Consider the following 22,887-nt stretch of genomic DNA (forward strand, 5'->3'; position numbering starts at 1 on the left):
GAGGTTGAAGGCAGGGACTGTGTCATGTCCTCCTCTCCTGTGTCACCAGCACCTGGCCCGGGACTCGGCGCAGGGAAGGGGCACAGTCATGTGCGTATGGCAGCCCCGGGGCTCAACTCTACCCCACTGCTGGCCTTTTGATATAGCAGATGTGACCACACAGTGCTTGGCACACGGTGGGCCCTTAGGAAGTAAGAACTCCTTTCTCCCTCTTTCCACTAGTTTATCCACGTGGATTTTTCCAAGGCTGTAACACACGCTGCTTCTGACCTCGCTCTAGGACAGTAACGTCTTCGGATGGCAGCTCCCAGGGGAGGAATGATTCAGCAGAACGTGGGATTGTTTGCTGCCTTCGTCCAAACGAGTGGGGTCTTCCTGCCAGGCTCGGCTGCAGATTAGGCCCCTGGCTCCCTTGGAAAGGCATTTGCATCATCCCGGGGATGCAGACACCCTTAACTTTGGTGGTTGCCACCTGCTAAAATGCATTTATTCACACACAGAACCTGGGTTGTCATGGTTGTGTGAAGAAGGCAAGGATTGGAGGGCTTGCTCTTGCTTGGGGCCCGGCCTCCCTGCTCCACCATCAACCCACGGGGCAGAGCCACCAGCTGACCCAGCTCCTCCCACAGACTGGCCACCAGCCTCTACGAGATGAGTCCTCTTACTTTTCCGGGGCCTCCAGAAACCAACCCGTCTCCCCAGCCTGGCTTTCCTACCGCCTGGTCTAGCCATTTGTAGACTTGCTTTCCTCCTCCTCCCTGTGTGGGGAATGAGGAGGGGTAGCTCTATGAAAAGCCATAGAAGGGTCTGCTAACAACTACCCAGCAGGCCACTGTTCTCCACACCACAAGGTTAAGATCCGGGCTCAGGGTCAGAAAGCCCTGGGTTCAGATTCTGCCTCCACTACCAACTCTGTGACCCTGTGCAGAGTACATAAATCCTTCAAGCCTTCCTTGTGAGTAAGAGCTAATGCTACCCACCTCATGGTGATGTATCAAGAAAACAGCACATAGGAGGCACCTAGCACGAGCCTGGCACATAGTAAATGCTTGCTAACTGGCTATGGTACGGTCGGTGGTTTGAGCCTCGAAAGCATTAAAACATCGTAAGGGGCACTTAACACTCCAGGCCATCATAGTTTGACGATCCAGGGGCATTTCACAGCGTCCTCTTGGGGTGGGTCAGCAAGGCCTTCATTCTTCCATCCCATGAACACCAGAAAGTACGGACTCCTACGCGCAGGTTCCGAGGGATTGTTTGGAATCGCCTGGTTCAGACCTCTACACAAACGGGATCTCCTTGGCATCATCCGTCAGAGGTGCCTACCAGCCTCTGCTTACTTGCTTCTGGTGACAGGAAGCTTACTACTCTGCCCAGGAGTGGTTAGGAACTTAGGAATGGGTCGACTTCATCTGCGCATCCGTGGCTTGTGGGCGGCGGGACATCGGGCTCTGCCCCAGGGCATCTGTTCGGGCTGCTTGTGCTCAGATGTCATCCAGAGTGGCCGCTGGCACCACGATGAAGCCCCGAGCGCTGCAGCAGCACCTGGGCGGCCAGCACATCCCCAGGTCTGTTCCTAGGCTTTTCAGAAACATGATTGTGTCCGTTTTGCACCCAGAGCTGATCAGAGTCCCATGAAGCCAACTCACAAGAGACAGCTCTGGGAACTGAATGCTGATTCATTAGGCTCACCAATAATTGTCACCCTCAAGCAGATGGAGCAGCTGTCCCTGCTCGCTCACCAGCCTCCTGGGAAAACAGATTCTCTGCCAGAATTTCTATGGTGAGCACAGGGATGGGGAGGGGACGGACTCTGGGAATGTTCCTTTTCCTGGCCATGATCAGCCCTGATGACCATCCCAATCTCATGGACAGATCGGCCCTCTAGTGGCCATTCCCAGTTTCCTTCCCCCACCCCTGCCACCCCAGGCCTCCCCACACTCAGAATTTTGTATAAATAGGTCCTGTGTATGAGTCCTGCTTAATAACAATGGAAGAATCCAGACGATGTGCAGTGAGGGAGCACTCCTGGTGGGGGGGGTGGGTGGATTCCATCCAAGGAAGAAAACACCCCAAGTCCCACTGATTTACATATTAATCGACCATCTCGGTTCACAGCACTCTGTAATGGAAACTCTTGGGGTTTTCCCCTGTATCTAAGATGTCCGTGATCATCAAGGCTGCTTAGCCAGTATCCTCGAACTGCTGTCTTTTAGAAAACAGCCAGGCCCGCTTTGCAGCAGAAGATTAAAACGTTCCTACCTGTGGGGTCAGTGTGTCCCCCATACTTGGCGATTTAATGACAGGGTCTGAGATTTGAGGCCCCTGTCCCTGCCCCCCCCCCAACACAGCATGTCCCTGTGTGAACTCTGACCTTTCAGGTCTCTCGAGGGTTCTCCATTATTCTTTATTTCTTCCATCTTTTGTTGACTCGTTTTCTCAGACATCCATTTATTAATTTACGCAAATCCACATCTCCTTCCTCAAAGGACTTGCAGGACTTCTCAGCAAATACAGCCTCAAACGCAGCAACTCAGGGTTAAATGTAAAACATCGGGAGCACAAAACCCGGCACCTGTGAATAGGGGCCTGAGCCAGTCCGGAAGTTCGGATGCAGGGGAGCAGGGCCCGGCGCCGGAGGAGGCTCAGACCCTGCCTCCCGGCCTGGATCTGAATACTAGCTCAGCAAAGAGGCGTGTGCACTTAGTCCCTGTGCCTCGGTCCCCTCGCCTGTGAAACGGGTCTAGTAGGACTAGATTAAGGGGAGTGATATACGTAAAGCACTTAGCGGAATGGCTGGCCAGTAGTTGGCATTCGGTAACCACGAGTTTTGTCGCTGTTACTGTTATAAGTTCTCCTGTGATGACCCAGTTGCGGTAACTGAGCTGTGAATAAGGCCACAACTGCCTGTTTCTCACTTCCGTGGGGGGACGTGGAGATGCCAGCTGCACAGGTAACGAGACCCTCTGTTTCACCCTCACTTCCTCTGTCTGAGAGCAGCTTATCTTCGCCTTTGGGGAGCTGGGCGCACAGGTTCAGAGCCTCAAACGTCTCTACCTTTGCCTCGCTAGGAAGGTCACGACTGGAAGTTACAAACCGGAACCAGGAGGGCAATGTCGTGGTGGGGAATAATCTTCCCAAGGTGCCTCCTGGTGATGGGGAGGGTTGGAGCAGGGGCTTCTTCGGAAACTCGGTCTGGAGATCATGATCTCTTGAGCTTTCCCGAGCAGCTGGGTACTTGGGAGACTGTTAATCAGGCGACACGTCCCCAGCTGCATTTCCGTTTGTCATCTGGCACTTGCCGGAGACTGAGGCTTCAGGGACTGTTGTTGGGCCTGGATCACCGGCCTACAGAGCAGTGGAAAACATGGTTTTTGGTTCGGCCGGCCACATTCTTCTGCTGAAGTTTGATAGAGAACAGTTTCATCTCGAAAACAAGAAAGCATCTTTCCAAGATGGGGAGCCGGGAAGGGAGCTGAGGCGCGTTGAGTACCTACTGTGTGCCAGGTGGGAACAGAACCCATCTCAGTGTTAAGGTGTGGGCATTACTACACCTGAAAGGCAGGTATTGCATTTTCTCTTTTTAAGGATGGGGAGCCAGAAGCCCAGAGAGGTTAAGTGACTTGTCCAAGGGCCCACAGCTAGTGATCTGGGATTACACCCAGCAAAGCTGGGATGCTAACACAGGTGAATCCTACTCTAAACCTTTTCCCGTGAACGCGTCTCTTACGCTTCTTCTGATGATAAGCTTGCCGCCCTCAAGTTGCCCGATAGTCTGGCTAAGAGAATAGATGCCAGCCTTAAAACCAGATGCCACATCGCAAGGGCCTAAGCATGAAGCAGTTCAGAGCAGAGAGCCTTTCCTTCCAGATGGCAGGGACGGCTTCAGGGAGCAGGTGGCAGGCCTCAGAGAAAAAAATGAGCCTTGAAAGGCTGTGAGGAAGACAGGATGCCTCAGATCCCAGGACTGGCAATAGCGGAGATCCCAAGGTAGGAAGCTGAACGGTCAGGGGAGGGCAGGCCGCCGGATCCCGGGTTTCTCTGGGAAGTTGGGAGAAGTAAGGCTGGAGAGGTGAGCAGGGTCCAGAACTCAGGGACCTGACCTGTCGAATGGAACGACAGGGACCCGGATGCAGGCTCTGCCTTGAGGCTTTGGTATTGGTGCTTCTTCCCTTGCTGCGTTTTTGTGTCCGTCGGTCAGCAGAGATCTGCTGAGGACCTCCCATGTGCCATGACCTGCACAGGGCTCAGGGACCGAGGTCAGCCAGACTGCAGCCCCACCCGGCGAGATCTTGGATGAGACAGGACCTCCCTCCCAACCACACTCCCTCCCCGTCCTTCAGCATCCCCGCCTGTGGCTGCACCGACCCACCCCTCTGCGTGGCCCGGAGGCCTCTTTCCTCTGCTTCCCCAGGCCTGGGGCCGGGTGAACTGCACCACGTGAAGCCAGCTGACCGAGTGCCCTTCATGCCAGACCCTTCCCATGTAGTGTCACCAACCATCCCAGCCAGCCTGGGAGAGGGAGACGTGTTATTGCTGGTGCTCAAGAGAACAGGATCAGAGAGCCCAGGGAACTTATCCACAGTCACACAGGTGTAAGTGAAGACTCCCCCAGTGGTCCTCTCTCTACCGCCCACAGGGACCCTCGACTCGTCCCTTTAATTTTTCAGCTGAGCATTTACCCAGCCGGCCCAGACTGCACAGCTGGTAAAGGCAGGGCCAGTGCCAGACCCCTCTTCTTATGGCTTCTCTCACCCGGGGGAGCAGGTGCCCCGCAGTGTGGTCAGCGCACCCCCTGGCAGGGCATTGCCACCGCCTCTAACCTGAATAGCAACCCAGGAAGACCCTGGAGTAGTGCCGGGTCCTGGAGATACATTGTGGGCACCACAGTACCATCTTGTGGTGACTTTCAGAGGGGCCACACATTTCACAGGGAAAGGGCTCCTCCATGCCCAGTGATGGGTGGGTTCCAGCAAATGCTGGCCCAGGAGGGTCTACAGTCTGCCTTCCACTGAGGGCTGGTGCAAAGCCGAGCGGTTGCTCCTGCTTCGCGAGAAATTCGCATGCCGCCCAGTTACATCCTTTTTGTTGGCATTTATTAGGTACCGAAGATACAAAGGGAAGGAACTACCAAACAGTGAATACCTACTGTAACAGGGGTTTCCAGACCCCATCCCATGGAGCCTTCCCAACAGCCCTGCAAGTGAGGGACTCTCGGGCCACTTTCCAGATGAGGACATGGGCACATGGAGAGGTGCTCTCTAGTCCCGACCCCCACAGCCAGACAGCACAGGGCCAGCCTCAGACCCCTGCTTACACGCTATCCGAGAAAGCTCTGCTCATCCAGGCATGACTGGACTTTCTGGCAGCAGCTGCCAGAAATTGGCTACTATTTCAGTGACCTTGTGCTTTTCAGATGAAAATCAGGAGGAAATGGTCTGATGAAGAATTTCTTGTAAGAAAAGAGAAAGAAAGAAAAATTGGATCCCGTCAGGGACAAGTCCCCTTTTTTGAAAATGACCAAAACTATACACAAGCAGGGTGGTGTGGCGCATTTTAAAAATGCAAGGGAACTCAGATGGGGTTGTTTCTGAGAATTCCACGGCATCCCAGAGGACACTGAGAGGCCCCTGCCACGTGGCAGACTCATATGGAGAGATCATTGGCAGAAAGGAGGAAGACCAAGTTCATGATGTGTCGTTACCTGTGAACTGGGCTTGGCCTAAGAGGTCCGTGGATGCACACTCATGCTCACAGAGATGTTCAAAGACGCAGACTGCGGCTGGGTCTTGGCCATTCCACAGTCCGGGGCTCTGCTGTTTGGCAGGCCACTCATTCAAAGAGATGGCGGGGTTTGTCACACAGAATTATTGCCACCAGCAGGTTGATCAACGCTGTCTGCCCTGACTCTTCCTCACCAGCAATCATTGTGCTATTCATTTCGAAATGGAACAAAGAGTTGTAAAGCAGCACTCCTAAAAATAAAGGAAATTTCCAGAGATGAGAAACAAGGAGGAAGCAGAAACAGGGAGGAAGAGTAAGCATGTGCCCTGACTGGAGAGAGAAAAAAAAAAGTTTCTTTGGGGAATTCAGAGACACGGGATAAGGTATCACTGGGATTTAGGGGTCATAATTATACTACCTGCAGGATCCAGGAACCCCCAAGTCAAAAACCTGACACCAGACTACTCTGGAGAAAATAGGTCCTCAATCCAGGCCACATGTAAGACCGGCTTAAAGATGAGCCCATAATCCAGACTTCTGAAACGCACAAGGAAAAGCCCAACCATGTGGGAAAGTCACAGAAACAACAAACACCAGGAATAGACCCTCAGTCTTTGACAGAATGGTTTGAAGGAGCACCCTCTGAAAAAATAAGTAGGTTTACAATTATTAAAGACCTAAATTAAAACATTATAAATAAGGCAAAAGAAGACGACACTGGTGGGGGTGGGGAAAGACAGGGATATTTGACAATAAATCAAATGAAACTTCTAGAAGTGAAAAACCAAGGTCATTGGGATGACCTTAGTTGGATGAGTTAAATAGCAGATTAGATAAAGCTGGAGAGAGAGATCGTGAATTGGAAATTTTGATGTGAAGAAATTACCAACAGTGCACCATGGAAAGGTAAGGAGCCAAGAGATGGAGAGGGAAGTTAAGAGCTTACCAGTTGCCTAATACCAGCTCCAAAAGAAGAGAAAAGGGGAGAGATGCAGTTTGTTGGCTGATAATTTTCCAGAATTGATTCCTGAGATTCAAGAAGCATGTTTGAGCAGGATAACTATCTCACCCACACCCACCATAGTCAGATTGTAGAACTGCCAGGATGAAGAGAAGACTTTAAAAGGGAAGAAGAAAAAGATTGCTTACAAAGAAAGAGCGACTAGACTGTGGAGACCTCACAAAACAACAATAGAAGCCAGAGAAGAAAGAAAAAGAACGGTCGTATCATTCAAGAGAAAAGAGCACAGATATTTTCAAACTGAGCACTTTTACCTGTAACAGACTTTTGCTGCAATAACCACTCAAGGATCTACTTCAGAAAGCAGTGAATGGGGCACTTGGCTGGCTCAGTCTGTAGAACATGCGACTCTCGATCTCAGGGTTGAGTTCAAGCCCCACATTGAGTTCAGAGCTTATATAAAAATTAATTATTTGAAAACAAACAAACAAGGGCCCCTGGGTGGCTCAGTCAGTTAAGCATCCGACTTCGGCTCAGGTCGTGATCTCACAGTCCGTGAGTTCGAGCCCCGCGTCGGGCTCTGTGTTGACAGCTGGGAGCCTGGAGCCTGCTTCGGATTCTGTGTCTCCGGCTCTCTCTGCCCCTCCCCCCGCTCACGCTCTCTCTCCCTCTTTCTCTCAAAAATATTTTTAAAAAATATTTAATAAAATAAGCTCACACAGATACATCTCAGCATCCTAGCCTGTGAGTCCCTAAGCTCCCAGTTGGCTGAAAACTGTTTCTGAGCTGTCACCAGCTGACATGCAGAACGGACTGTCATTCGGTCAGCTGGCTCCTCCGTCTTCACGATAGCAGACATCACATGTGACGCGATCTATTTCCCTCACATGGAACCGCACCCACCAGTTGCTTTATCCTCAGATGGACCACACTTCAGTTCCCTGGTCGAGAGCGGCGAGAGTTCGGGCAGGTTCATTTCCAGGGCCCCGGGATGCTCGTGCCAGCCTTATCACTTTGCACAGCCAAGTCAAAGGCGGGATGCAGGTTTACTCCTTCTCTAAAGAATTCATCCTGGATCCTTACAGTGTATCCAGACGGGCTCCCCAAAGCGATTCTTTCCAGCGTGAACCTCATTCCTGGGGACGGTCAGAGCTTCCTTTTTCTAGTCCCTTCCTGCCCAGCCACCCATCTCCCTCCCTGTCCATTTGGCTGCTTCCATCTGTGTGTTTATAGTGTGCATGTGTGTGTATCTTCGGAATGGATTTTGTTCGTGTTTGATGCAGTTCGTATCATTTCCTTCAAGGTCTGTTTTCTGGACCCGTGGTTGGGAGATAATTTCCTCCTTCGTTTCCCGCCTTATCTCTCCCTGCACACATGGACCCCCTGCCAGGAGGGAGAAAATGCTTCTTTTTTTGCTTCTCAGGTTTGAGATCCTTTGGTCTTTGCAGCCCAGGAGAATCTCATTATTGACAACGTGAGAGGCATGGGGGAGTGTGTGATGTCGCCTTTCCAGCCGCTTGATGAGATTTCTGCGAACTCTTGGGGGGGGCTGTTTGGAAATACCTGGAGAGCCCTGCAGAGGCCTGCCTCCCTTGGAGAAAGCCCGCTGTGTGGGGGCACCTGGGGGGCTCAGTCGGTTAAGCGTCTGACCTGGGCTCAGGTCATGATCTCACGGTTCGTGAGTTCCAGCCCCGTGTCGGGCTCTGTGCTGACAACACGGAGCCTGCTTGGGATTCTCTCTCTCTGCCCTTCCCCTGCTTTCCCCCCCTCTCTCTCTCTCAAAAGAAATAAGTGAACTTTTTTTTTAAACAAAAGCGTCCCGTAGAAAGCCTCCCATCAGGAGTCCAGTGCGACCTGCCAGAAGCGTGAGAAGAGTAATTGACAGGATATACACTGATTGACCTAATTTCCGGTTGGTAAAAGTGATGATAGTTCATGACAAAGGGAATATACTTGACTCTGTTGAACCATACGCTTAAAGATGGGTAGATGGTGAAGTTTATGTTCCACGTGTCTTATCACCATGAAAAACTCTGTTCAAAGAAAAGTAACCGAGGAAGTGGTTGACCATAGCTCACGGCCCTTCAGCCGCTTCCTGCAGAGGCTCTGCTCCGAGGGGCCGGTGCTGCTGTTTCCTGCCACCATCTGACCCACACTGCTGAGCCACAGCAGTGCCTGCCGCTAGTGTTTCTATACACGGCCGGGCCGTCTGCACAGACAGGGCCTCGCACACCCCATTCCCCCCACCCCCCCGCCCCGATTACCAAACTGACCGTGTGGGGAGAACGCGGAGTTGACCCCACGGACCGAGCCGCGTGCCCCGAACACAAGGCCTGACACCAGCGCTGGGAAATCAATATTATTATCAATATTATCAATTATCAGTATTACCATCTTCTCTATCTCCCTCTGACAGATGAGGCAGCTGAGAATCCGCATTATTAAATAACTGGCCTCCGTTCAGGCAGCGGTGAGGCCAGGATTCGAACACGGGTTTCTCTCACGCCGCAAGCCAGGCGGCTCTCCCCGGGCAGGTGATTCCCAACCCTCTTGAGCCCAGGGGCCCTTTCTAATGGCGCACGTCTTCACAGACCCGCCCACAGCAGCGGTCGTATCTTCAGTGTCTCCTGGCTGAGGAGATACGGAATGGCCAAGAGCTGTCATCACCAGGAATTCTGTGAGTCACCGCAGCATCTGCCTACAGTCTTAAAATGACGACACCTGATGTGTGTGTTGTGTGAGGCTGTCTCTCTCTCTCTCTCTCTCTTTTAATTTTAGAGGTGGGGGGAGGGACAGAGGGAGAGAGACAGAAATGTTAAGCAGGCTCCATGCTCGAGCCTGGCGTGGGGCTCGATCCCATGACTGTGAGGTCATGGGCTGAGCTGAAGTCAAGCATCAGACGCTTAACTGACTGAGCCACCCAGGCGCCCCCATGTGAGGCATTTAATTGGCCAACGGTGGTTGGTGCTTGTGCAGTGTCTTAGGCCCTCAGAGTCGCTCTGGACCTTTGCCCCCAGAGATTGGGCACCCCTGAGCTGCACCAGGAATTAGATGAAGGGGCTGGACACCCTGAGTCTTTTGTAGGCCAGACACAAGGGAGTTTCTAAATACAGCCGACGTCAGGTTCTTCTTAGGCGGGGAGGCAGGTTACTCTGAGCCTGTGGATGGTGCTGAGGCCAGGGGAGGGAGACTGAGGCAGCGTTAGCTTTAGAAGGACCACTCACTATTCTGCCCCATTGCAGCCTGCAGTCATGCTCAGTAGCATCCGTCCCCCAGAACACAGCTCTAGAAATGAGCCACTGAAAAGCTGAGAACAGTAAAGACATTTCCGTTTGCTTTCACCTCGGTTAGCACTCTTCGTTTGCTTTTATCCAGTCTTCAGAGATCCCCAACCGTAGCTGCTGGGAAGAAATAGTGCCAGGAGAGAACAAAGAAAAGGAAAAGAGGAAATACCCTCTGTGCCTGTATCCTCAACACGAAGGGTTCATACTGCTGAGTTGCGCTGCTCACTTTCATTCGTTCCGCAAATATCTGTTGAGCACAGCTTCTGTGCCAGGCACTGTTCCAGGCACTGGGGGCTCACGAGAGAGCACAAAGAGCCAATCTCAGCCCTTGGGGAGCCCGTGTGCTAATGAGAGACAGACTAGAAGTGAGGTTTTTATTCTTACTTATTTTTATTTTTTATTTTTAAAGTTTGTGTACTTAGAATAAGTAAGCGAGAAAAAAGAAAGTGAGAGAGAAACAGAGAGAGTCAGAGTGGGAGTGGGAAAGGGGCAGAGAAAGAGGGAGACACAGAATGTGAAGCAGGCTCCAGGCTCCGAGCTGTCAGCACAGAGCCTGATGCGGGGCTTGAACCCACAAACTGTGAGATCATGACCTGAGGTGAAGTCGGACGCTTAACCGGCCGAACCACCCAGGCGCCCCAAGAAATGAGGTTTTTAAAAGTAAAGCAGGTAGGAAGTCAGGTAGTCTTAAGTGCAATGGAGAAAAAGAAATCAGAGAAGGGAGGTGGGGCCCATGGGGTGGTGAGGTGCATTTGTCTACTCTGAGAGGGTGGCAGTTAAGTGAAGAGGGGAGGGAAGTAGGGAGGCACAGATATTAGAGGGAAGAGCATTCGGGAAGAGGGAACGGCAAGGCCAGTGTGGCTGGAGGGGAGTCAGCAAGGGGGAAGCATGGGGAAGGTCACTTGGGCCTTTGGGAGCTGTCACAATGACTTGGCTCCAGGTCAAGTCATTGTGGCTCCAGGGGACATGGGTCCCACAGGACAGTTTTGAGCACAGGAGTGAAATGATGTGACTTTCCTGCAGTATAATTTACCTACCACAGAATCCCCCATTCTGAGTATACGACTCAGTGATTTTTAGTCAATGTACAGAGTCGTGCAGCCATCACTGCCACCCGATTCTAGAACATTTCCATCACCCCCGAAAGATGCCTTGTGCCTAAGACTTGCTTTTAAAGGGATCACTTGGGCTCCCGTGTTAAGAATAAACAGAAGAGGTGGAAACGAAGAAAGTGTGGGAAGGAAATGTTTTTTGCCGCACCTGCAAGTGACAGAAAGGACTAGAAGCAGGGAGGTAAGACATGACTGGCAAAGCTCTTCTTTCTGAACTCCTGGAGGCTCAGAGCCTCCTTCTCGCCAGAGTTATAACAGGGTGGAGGGCCTCCAGCTTTAACAAAGCAGGATATTAGTATCATACAGAAAACTTTAAATGTTAGAAACCCTGCGTCCCCTGACTGGAGGGTCACTGAACGCACGTTGGATCCCTGCCCTCCTTTATATTAAAAGTCTGACTATTTATGGTTTTTTTTCTTTTTTCTAATGTTTATTTATTTTTGACAGAGAGAGAGAGAGAAAGCATGAGCAGGGGAGGGGCAGAGAGAGAGGGAGACACAGAATCCGAAGCAGGCTCCAGGCTCTGAGCTGTCAGCACAGAGCCCGACGCGGGGCTCGAACCCACAGACCGCGAGATCACGACCTGAGCCGAAGTCGGACGCTCCACCGACTGAGCCACCCAGGCGCCCCTGGGGGTTTTTTGTTTTATTTTATTTTTGAGTGAGACAGCATGTGCGCACAAAAGGGGAGGGGCAGAGACAGAGGGACAGAGGATCTGAAGCAGGCTCCGTGCTGACGGCAGTGAGCCCGAGATGGGGCTCGAACTCACGAACGATGAGATCACGGAGCTGAAGTCGGATGTTCAACCGACTGAGCCACCCAGGCGCCCCAGAAGTCTATTTGTAAAGCCAGAGAACTATCTTCATACCGTAAAAATTCGCAAGAGAAGCAGATGATAGCGAGAGGAGTAAATCCAAACGTGTTTCAGCAAACATTCATTGTCCCTGCAGCAAAAAGGCAGTGAAGACACGACTTGACCCTCGAATAGTTCCCGAGTGAGGATTTTCTCTGTTTTACCTGGAAGCATGAAATCTGCTGGTGTTAACAGGCTTTGGGGCTGAGCAGTGACATTTGACGGGTTTTCCTGTGCAGCATTTCCTGTAGCAGCCAGCGGCCTCTTTCTCCTCGCCCCAGGTTTCCCTCCTGGACCGTCCCCGTTCCCAGGCCGGGCAGGTGGTGAGGGCCTGGCGTAGAGGGTTTACCTCGGGTGGGTCCGAAGTTATCCTTGCCGACTTCCCTTAGCTAACGCCTGCGCCTTACCGGGGGCCTGCCATGCCACACGGCTTGTCACCAAGTTTGCAGCCCCGCAGAGAGCAAACCCTCTTTATTTACTTATTATTTTTTTGCTTCTCAAACTTCTTTATTTATTTTTTATTTTTTGTGAATATAATGTATTGTCAAATTGGCTTCCAAACAACACCCAGTGCTCATCCCAACAGGTGCCCTCCTCCCTGCCCATCACCCCCTTTCCCCTGTCCCCCACCCGCCAACCACCCTCGGTTTGTTCGCTGTATTTAAGAGTCTCTTATGGTTTGCCTCCCTCCCTCTCTGTTTGTAACTTTTTTTTCCCCTTCCCTTCCCCCGCGGCCTCCGTTAAGTTTCTCGAGATCCACATATAAGTGGAAACATAGGATATCTGTCCTTCTCTGACTGACTTATTTCACTTAGCATAATACCCCCCCAGTTCCAGCCACGTTGCTGCAAATGGCATGTTTTCATTCTTTCTCATTGCCAAGTGGTACTCCATCGTGTATATAAACCACACCTTCTTTATCCATTCATCAGCTGATGGACATTTGGGCCCGTCCCATAATTTGGCTATTGTTGAAACGCGAGCAAACCCTCTCTAAAGAAGGAAGGGAGCGTGCCTGGATGTGGCATCAGTCTGAGGACGAAGTAAATGTGTTTCCAGCTCACTGCCCACCCTGACTTGATTTGGCCGCATCCACGACTGTCTTATGAAGTTCAACTACCGGTCTCAGTTCAAGGTCCCGGGGAACTAGCTTTTTTGGCTTTTCCTAACAGTTCTCTTGCAGCCACTTCCAGGATCGGCCGCCCATCAGGAATGCCGCCTTACCGCTGCTGGCCACAAGGGGTCCCAGCCCTCCGGGGAAGGCGACATTCTGTAGGGCGGAGCAGGTGCCTTGAGCGGCCAGCCCCCAGAGAGAGCTGCAGAGCTCCGGCCCTGGGTCCACGACCGTGTGGCACTGTGGGAGCAACGATAACCCACGTGTGATCACTGTGCTTCGCGTTGTTAGTGCAAACAGCACAGAGCGCGGCCCCAGGGACCCGCGCAGTCTGGGTTCTGGTCCCAGCTTTATTCTCACTACCTGCATGACCTTGGGCGCATCCCATCCCCTCTGAGACTCAGTTTCCTCATCTGCCAAGGGAAGGGGTTAGAATAAAGTCCCGTTCTCCACAGCCTTGCCAGCAACGTAAGTACCCAAAATAGCCCTTCTCTCGAGGGGCGCCTGCTTCCTGCCCAGCACATGCTTACCCAGCTCACTGAAGTTTTAAGTCCTTCTGCCAGATTGTCATCTCCCTGGAAGCAGAAGGAGTGAAATGAGAATTCTGTGCCATGGCAACTTTTAACGTCAGAACCAGAAGAGCACGTGGTACTACAGGGGTTCCCAGACACCTGTTAGCCTGGAACCCTTTATTCAGACCAACGCCGACGTGGAATCCCAAACAGAAGACAGTTGGAAGCACTCTGGTTAGAAACTGGAGCCCAGGGGCACCGGGGTGGCTCAGTCGGTTGAGTGTCCAACTCTGGCTCAGGTCGTGATTTCATGGTTCATGGGTTCAATCCCCGCATCAGGCTCTGTGCTGACAGCTGGGAGCCTGGAGCCCGCTTCCGATTCTGTGCCTCCCTCTCTCTCTGCCCTCCTCCACTCACACTCTGTCTCTCTGTCTCTCTCTCTAAATAATGGATAAACATTTAATAAGGAAAGAAAGAAACTGGAGCCCAGAGAGAGGAAGCCACCGGTCCAGCATCACTCATCAGGAGAGTGGCACCCTGGGCAGAGCTGTCCCTCTTGGGCACACGCCCCAGGAGTGACACTGAGCGCATAGCTTCCCGGGACATGCGGAAACTCAGAATCGTAAGAGCTGAATATGGGGAGGCGGGAGCGCAAGGCAGGCGGAGGGCACTCTAATTTCCACTGTGCATCCCCCGTGCTGGGTTTTCCCCACGTTGTGACTTACCCTTATAAAGACCCTCAAGGCCACTGTCATTACCCACTTGTAGGCTCAGAAAAGTGACCTGGCCCAAGTCCCAAACTCAGACGTGATTTTAACCCAGGGCTTTGCAACTACAAAGTGCACATACTGGCCTTCCTGAGGGACGGCATTTTATTTACTCTTCGTTCATTCACTCTGATCTTTACTGATCTTTACTGAGCACCAGGCGTATGCCAGGCACTGTTCCAGACCCTGCCGTACAGCTGAGAACGAGGCGGTCAGAGCACCAGCCTCACTGAACCCAGACAGACATCAACAGGTGGTACGTGACCAGAAGACCACAGCAGAGTAAGGGACGGAGAGTGACAGAGCCCGTGGGGGTGGGGTGGCGCATGTGCACCTCTCATTGGTCAGGAGCCCTGCTGCTCAAGGTGTGCTGGCTCTGAACTGACGGGTTCTAGTCTGCTAGGTGCGGGGGTGGGCGGAGATGCTTCTTCCCTCTTTCTGTATTTATGGGACAAACAGTCCATGGGCCAGCCCTGGTCTGAATCGCACTTGGAATAACCCTGTCTAAAATATTTCTGAACCATTTGGTCAGTGCAGCTGGTGAATGTACCCCGTGTCCTGGGGACCCAGTCGCCCCGTCTTCCCTTCCCTCCTGCCTTCCCGTCACGCTGCACAGGCCCCAGGGAACTGCTGCGTGGGCATCTCCCCCCTGGTGTGTGTGATGATCCAGGGCTCACCCGTCTCTTCTAAAGGAAGACGTCCCCTCCGAGTTCCTGGCCGGCTGGGAGCTTCGTGGGTGGTGGAAATAGATCTGGGTCCCAACACAGGCTGTGTCCCTTGCCAGCCATGTGATCTTGAAAATGTAGTTTTCCTTAACTCTAAAATAGGGATAATGGGGGGCGCCTGGGTGGCTCAGTCGGTTAAGCGGCCGACTTCAGCTCAGGTCATGATCTCGCGGTCCGTGAGTTCGGGCCCCGCGTCGGGCTCTGTGCTGAACGCTCAGAGCCTGGAGCCTGTTTCGGATTCTGTGTCTCCCTCTCTCTCTGACCCTCCCCCATTCATGCTCTCTCTCTGTCTCAAAAATAAACGTTAAAAAAAAAATAGGGATAATGGGGGGCACCTGGGTGGTTCATTCGGTTAAGCATCCAACTTCGGCTCAGGTCATGATCTTGTGGTTCAGGAGTTCAAGCCCCACGTTGGGCTCTGCGCTAACCGAGCAGAGCCTGCTTTGGATCCTCTGTCTCCCTCTCTTTCTGTGCCTCCCCACCTCTCTCCCTCTCTCTTTCTCAAAAATAAACATTAACGGGCACCGGGGTGGCTCAGGCAGTTAGGCGTCCAACTCTTGGTTTCAACTCAGGTCATGATCTCACGGTTCGTGAGCTCAAGCCCCACATCGGGCTCTGTGCTAACAGTGAGGAGCCTGCTTGGGATTCTGTCTCTCCCTCTCTGCCCTTCCCCCACTTTCTCTCTCTCTCAAAAAAAAATAAATAAACGGGCACCTGGGTGGCTCCGTCGGTCAAGCGTCCGACTTTAGCTCAGGTCATGATCTCACAGTTTGTGAGTTCGAGCCCCGCGTCAGGCTCTGTGCTGACAGCTCGGAGCCTGGAACCTGCTTCGGATTTTGTCTCCCTTTCTCTCTGCCCCTGCCCCGCTCCCATGCTGTCTCTGTCTCTCTCAAAAATAAGTAAGCATTAAAATAAATAAATAAATAAACGTTTTAAATAAAAGAGTATCTTTTTCAAAAAATAAATAAGATAGCGGTAATGGTGCTTTGCAGGACTAGATCAAGCCCATGGCCTGGGCCACACTCTGGAAGCCCCCACTACTGCGTGTGCGTGTGTGTGTGTATGTGTGTGTGAGAGAGAGAGAGAGAGAGAGAGACATCCCCCTCTTCCGCCACTTTGAAGAGCCCCTTCCGGGCCCCACTGTGGCCAGGGACACTGACAGCCTTTTCTGGGGTCTCTTCCCAGACTGCCAAGGGATCATTGAGGACGTCGTCCTGCTGGGTGCGCCCGTGGAAGGAGAAGCCAAGCACTGGGAGCCTTTCCGGAAGGTGGTGTCTGGGAGGATCATCAACGGCTACTGCAGGTGCGCTGTGCGGGAAGGGGTGGGCGAGTGCGGGGGTGCCGAGCTCTCAGAGCACCGTTCCAGGCGGGGCAGGGCGACAGTGCAGGAGCCAGTCCCCACACCGTGCCGCGACCCTCGGCAGGACGCGGGGGCCCGTGAAGGCTGGCAGCCGTGAGGCTGCAAGGGATCCCCCCCCCCCTACTTGTTGGAGCTTGGAGAAGAAGGACTCGAGGGCTTCAGCCAAGGCCATGCCCCAGCCTCCAGGGAAGAGGAGACCGCAGGAGGTGAGCCTGACAAGGTCCCAGGCCCATCAGCCAAATGAAGCCAAGGACGGGCTGACAGTACTGAAGAGCGGTGGTTTGGAATCGCACGGACCTGGGTCTTCATGCTGGCCTCAGTTTCTCCATCGGAAAAAGGGGGCGGTGGGCAATAGCAGTAACTCCCCCCAGGGTGTGACGATAGTTAAGTGATCCACAGAGTTGCACGCGACGCGCATGCTCTGTGATTGACAGAGGGTGTCACTATTTATCCCCGGGACCACCAGCCTTGGGATAGTCATTCGACAGACTTGTGAGCATCAGCCTCGTGCCAGGTGCAATAAGGAACACGCCCCAGCCCCGTGGAACCAGCGTCCATCAAGGAAAATAGGAAAGCAGGCAGCTCCGATCAGGCATCTGGAAGCTCATCTGCGACACCAAACTCCAGAAGCTGTAAAATCAAGGGCTTTCCCCCAGGTTCCGTGCGGCCTGAGCTGCCGAGAGGGATTGCTAGGCTTGACTCCTCCTGCTGGGCTTCTGGGCTGGGTGACTTTGGGCCACCCCACCCCCCCCCCAGCCAAACCTCACAAGGAGATCATGTGACACACGGGCTACAAGCTGGATCACCTCCCTAAAATCCAAACCATTACCCTGAATACTGAAACGGGGTCCTCCAAGGATTTTCGACAAGGGACCTGCATTTTATGGTCCTGATACAAAGCACAGGGTATTGACCAGAAGGTGACATTCTGAGCCCAGAAGAACAGGTTTGGAGTATAGGAAACAGGAAGGTTGGCCGACTAGTTGTGGGCTCCGTGAACACAACTTAACATACAGCCGTTTAGAAAACAAGGAGATAGGCCTCAGGGAAGCAACTGATCCCTGGGTTTTGGACATGACCATTCCACCAGCCAGCTGGAAACAGAGCATGGAGCTCAGAGAAGTCAGAGCTGGAGTGAAGGCCAGTGGGGTCACCAGCTGCCACTGAAGCCAGGGGACAGCAGAGATCACTGGCAAGGCAAAGTGTAGAGAGAGAAGAGCGCTGGATTCCCAATTCTAAGTAATACGTTTCGGGGAGGAAGAGGTTCCAAGCTGAGGTTGGGGCAACTCGGGATCATCTGGCATTCGGTGCCCGAGACCGTAGCTGGGCATGGGAACACAAAGACGGGCAAGAGGAGAGAGGCTCACGTCCAGTGGAAAGGACGCATGTGGAAATAGACAGTTATGAAACAAGTCAAAACTAAAAAGATACAATATGAAGGGGAAAGGATATAACAAGTATTAGACTCTTACCCAGAACCCTGTGGTGTTAGTACGTTCATCCATTTTACACATGAGAAAACTGAAGCTCAGGTTAAGTCGTGAAGCCAGTTAACTTTAATTTTAATTTTGACCTAAGCCCAACTATCGTAAGTAGGTCCCAAACCTAAATGGAACAGATTCGAAAAGTCTTCATCATTTTGATGATTGAGGCTGCAACAATGACTGGGTAGTTCAGAGCTAAAGATAAATACAATTTTCAGGCACAGATAGAGGGCATTAGTCAGGACACAGGAGTTCTGACAATCAGTTTGGCTCTATCACTCGTACTGTAAGCTGAGTTCTTAGAATTAGGATACGGTAGGGGCGCCTGGGTGGCTCTGTCGGTTAAGCGTCGGACTTCGGCTCAGGTCATGATCTCGTGCTGTGGGTTCAAGCCCCGCGTCAGGCTCTGTGCTGACAGCTCAGAGCCTGGAGCCTGCCTTGTAGTCTCTGTCTCCTTCTCTCTCTGCCCCTGCCCCCTGTGCTCTGTCTCTCTCTGTCTCTCAAAACTAAATAAATGTAAAAAAAAAAAAAAAAAAAAGAATTAGGATACTGTAGGAAGAACAAAGAAACAAAAGACAGAGCCATAATATATAAAGAGCTCATGCAAATCAATAAAAAAAAAACCTAATAAGAAAATAGTCAAAGGAGATCTACACAGAAACTCACAGAATAAATACAGTCGATAAATTTTTTAAAAGATGCCAACCTCATCATTAATGAAATACATGCAGGTAAAATCAGTAAGATACCATTTATCAACATGAATAACATTCAGTGTCAGTAAAGATGTAGAGAAATGGGCATTGCCATACACTGTTGGCCACAGTTGAACTTAGTAAATACTTTATGGAGAACAGTTGCCCATATCCATCAAAATTTTTAATGTGCCGATGTTCTGATCCCACACATTCTGACTTCTGTGATCCTGCTCTACTGGACAGGGACACACACACACACACACACACACACACACACAGAAACAGATGTGCAAAGAGAGACATTGCAGCTTCGTTTCTAATTAAAAATTTAAAACAATCTAAATGACCACGAATTGGAGAACAGTTAAGGGGGGGAAGCAAGCACAGCTCACATATTGTGAGTCCACTTCTGAGGGAAGAAGCTTCTGTGTGTGCATATGCGTATCTATATGTCTGTACATACACAGGAAGGTCCAGAAGGCCCATAGGAAACTGGTAACGGTGGCCACCCCTAAAGATTGGAAGTCGGGCATAAAAGAGACTTTAATTTGATTTTTTTTAAGTAAGGATAGCTTTAAAAACAAGAGAAGAAAATGAATGGACAGAGCTTCAATTGGGGGTCAAGCAGCCTTCAGTTAAAATCTTGGTTCTGCCAGTTACCTACCTATTGGGTGGCTTTGGACAAACAACTCTGAATCTCAGTATTCCCACCTGTGAAGTGGTGATAACAGTCCCTCCTGCACAGAGGTTCTGGGGAGATCAAACGACGTTATTTAGGAAACACACTGGCTCTTAGTAGGTGCCCAATAAACCATAGCGGTTATAATAACGGGGCCTGTTCACACGGCACATGATTTTTGGGGGTTTTTCATAAACAGCAAAGGGAAAGAATTAAAATTGCATGGGTGCAATATGAAAGCAGCAAAAACGTATTAAATTCATCTGTTCTGCTGCAAACCTGAGGCTAATAAGCTTAGTTTTCAATTATTTTGTGGGATCCTGAGCCATCTCTCTAGAGAAAGGAAGAGGAGGAGGAAATCCAGGAAAGAAGGGGGCGAAACACAGACAAAACAATAACTGTGGTTTCTTGGTTAAACTGAGCACCGACCAGGATTTTACATTCTTGGCCCCCAAAGGTGTTTTACTTGCATTGAACCTACTTAAATATGATGGGTGGAGGGAAAGGGTGGGGGAAGCTTCAGGGCAACACTACCAAACAGCATACATTTATAATTTTATCATATGCATTAATAAAGCTCTTTGCAAATCTGTTCGCTTGGCTGGGCTTTCGTGAACCGCCCGGAAGCTAGCCGGGGCGAGTGGTAATGCTCCCTGTTGTACCGTGAGGAAACCGAAGCTCAGAGAGGGTCAGGTGCCTTGCCAAGGTCACACAGCAGAGCCAGGATATGAACTCAGGCAGGTCTGTCTCACTCCATGGTGACAGGGTTTCATTCTGAGCCTCCCGGGGCACTTCTTGCGGTCGCCGCTTCGAGTACCCCGTGAGGAGGGGATGATGGGAAAAGAGGCAGTGAGGACGCCTGCCTGCACGTGGCCTCCAGGCCTGGGAGCAACCAAGGCAGCCCTCCCACAGGCCTTGTGGTGGCGAATCAAGAGTTCGGTCATGACTGGCGCATCGGCAGGGCCTGGAGGGCCACTGAAGCCTGGCTCGCCGGGCCCCCACCAGGGAGCACTGATCCAGCTCAGAATACAGGACTAAGGCACAGTTTTGCCAGCAGCAAGCTCTTTGCCTAGAAAAGGAAAAAGACCCAAGAACGGACACACAGAAGGCATGGGACTAACGTCCCCAAAGGAACATGTATACCAGGCACGTGAGGCACAAAGGATTAATAATACCGGGGGGGGGGGGGGGTGCCTCAGGAGCACTCCCTGGGGGAGGTGATATCCAAGCTGAATTTTGAAAGGATGGACAAGAGCCCATCAGACGCTGGAAGACAAGGCCAAGCAAGAAGGCCCACAGCAGGAGGCGTAATCAGACCAGATGCTTCCAGAAGATTCACGTGTGTGGGCGCCACCTACGTGATGTGCCACCTCAGCGTATGCTCCTGTCCACCCTGGGAAGTAAGATGCAGTGAGGAGACTGAGGCTCAGAGGAGGCAAGCAACTCGCCCAAGGTCACACAGCGAGTAACAAGGTGGGAACTGAGCCTGGCTCTGTGTGGTCCCGTGCATAGGATCACAGCCCGCCCTGGGCGAGAGACGCAGCTGCCAGATGGAGAAGAGTCCCGAATGCCAGTGAAGACCCTATGGTTTGCTCAGCACAATTTGGAAGATACAGAACCTTCCAACATATGTTCCTGTTCTGTCCCTAAATGTGTACCAACAAGTAAGTGCAGTCAACGTTCTACGTAGAGTGTTGTGATCATTAAGACAGAAACAGTTTGGAAGGACTAAGGCTGACTCTACTCATTTAAAACTGTCTACAGCAGAAATATTTACAGACCACCCTCCTACCCAGTATCTGATGCTCGGAAGTCGTGATCAATGCAAAACAACAACTTGAGTTCATCTTTCTTCTCCCCTTAGTCATCCGTGCTTAGAGACAGTGCTTCTCGGGCCCTCAATATTAAGATAATCCCTGGGACTTGCAAGGATTGCTCTCTGGAGAGAGAAAAGGAATTTTCTAGAAGAGAAGGCCCAGAGGCCACGGGGAGGCACAGTCGGCTTCTCAGAGAGAAGAGCAGTGGTCAGATGAGGGTTTAAGGAAGGCCGCAGTGGCACATGGGAGGTGAGGCCAGGAGCAGGGAGAGCGGGGAGAAGGCTGTTGCATTGGTTCCTGGGGACTGGAGTGCCTGATCTCAGGGCTGGGGCACACGGGATGGGTGCAGGGGCAGGTAATAAGAATCAGCAGGACTCTGTGGTGACTTGGTCGTCGGGGAAAAGGGGGCCTAAGACATTGCCCTGCTGGTTTCTGCCTGAGGGATCAGGAGGATGGCAGTGGAGAGGGAATCCGGGCCGGTGAGCTCAGGTATGGGACACATCAGGAAGGTCTGTAGGGGGCCCCTCGACTCTGGGCCCCGTCCATCCAGGGGTCTCCGGGGTGGTAAGCACACAAGCACCCATGCGGTCAGAGAGCACCTACGAGGGAGCCTGGGGAGTTCCCCCAAACCCTGGGCCCCGGACAGCAGTCACAGAGACAGGGCAGGGACCCCTGACTCTGACCCCTTCTTCCCTCGCGCTGCACGGGGGCCCTTCTTCCACGTAAGAACGCAAAAATAACGGACTCAAGTCGCCGTACGAACCAGAGTCAGAATCAGTCTAAATAAAAGACAACCAGGTCTGCTAAGTTAGATGCAAGTCCTGGATGCAGAGGGGAGGCGAGGAGTGTCCACTTGCACAGACCTGCTGAGCACCGAGGCCAAGGGCACGGCTCTTGGTTGGCCCAGCTTCAGCCGGACAAAGTCAGGGGTTCGAGGGGAAGGCTGTCTCGTGGGCCCCTCAGACCATGTTCCCCACAGATGGTGCCCCTTGCACCTGAAGAAACAGGCAGCATGGGGTCCAGGGTTCTTTTCCCTCAGGACTGTGTGTGTGGCTGGGGATGCGGGTGCCGGGAGCAGGGTTCACCGCACCCCTGAAGGTGGAGGACAGTTCCCAGGGCGTGACCTGCCTGGACAAACACCTCGCCTCTTCCAAGATGAGTGAGGGCAGGGAGGCCTGCGGGCTGGGCCGGGCCTGACTCAGAGGGCGAGCTGGACAGACAGGAACCCAGACCTCAGAGTTCCGTGCCACAGAGCAGGGTAGACCCCCAGCCCCCCGCAGCCCATTCACACCAGGAGGATCCCTGCTGCCTCTCTCTCGTGGAGCCCCAGACCAGCCACCCTGGAAGCCGGAGCCCCCTCCAAAGCCACATGCTGACTTGCGAGAAGCTCATCTGGCTCCCTCATTCACTCACCCAGCACACACCCCACCACTGCGCGCCAGGCACAGTTGTCGGCGGTGGGGACCCAGCACGAACAGAGCGGGCAGCACCCCCAAAGAGGCTGCCACTGCTCCACCATCGTGCCCCGCCGTGTGCGGCCAGGGCCCCGGTTTCCCACAAACGTGCCGGTCCCGCCAGGCTGTCCAGGGCCAGCTGGGGCTCCCAAGGCTGACGGCCCCCACTTCTCTGCCCGCAGGGGGGACTGGCTGCTGAGCTTCGTGTACCGCACGTCCTCGGTGCAGCTCCGCGTCGCCGGCCTACAGCCCGTGCTGCTGCAGGACAGGAGGGTAGAGAATGTGGACCTGTCCTCTGTCGTGAGTATCGCCCGTCCCGCCTAGGGCCCTGCGTCGGCCAGTG

At 52.5% G+C, this 22,887-nt stretch overlaps 1 protein-coding gene across 6 annotated transcripts in view; it reads left to right on the forward strand.

Annotated features, from left to right (window-relative positions):
• TMCO4 (transmembrane and coiled-coil domains 4) overlaps positions 1-22,887 on the forward strand; it is a 104,158-nt gene that overhangs the window by 72,915 nt on the left and 8,356 nt on the right. For 5 of the 6 annotated variants that reach the window (XM_060621385.3, XM_060621384.3, XM_060621386.3 and 2 more), the window contains 2 exons: positions 16,238-16,355; positions 22,727-22,844. In XM_060621385.3, coding sequence (XP_060477368.2) covers positions 16,238-16,355; positions 22,727-22,844 — 236 coding nt within the window. Of the gene's footprint in view, positions 1-222; positions 2,954-16,237; positions 16,356-22,726; positions 22,845-22,887 lie in introns of those variants that run through there. The other variant, XM_060621392.3, reaches the window with a different exon arrangement.

This window comes from Panthera onca, chromosome C1 (genome assembly GCF_046562875.1).
Source record: "Panthera onca isolate mPanOnc1 chromosome C1, mPanOnc1 haplotype 2, whole genome shotgun sequence".
In the NCBI taxonomy this organism is placed as follows: Eukaryota; Metazoa; Chordata; class Mammalia; order Carnivora; family Felidae; genus Panthera; species Panthera onca.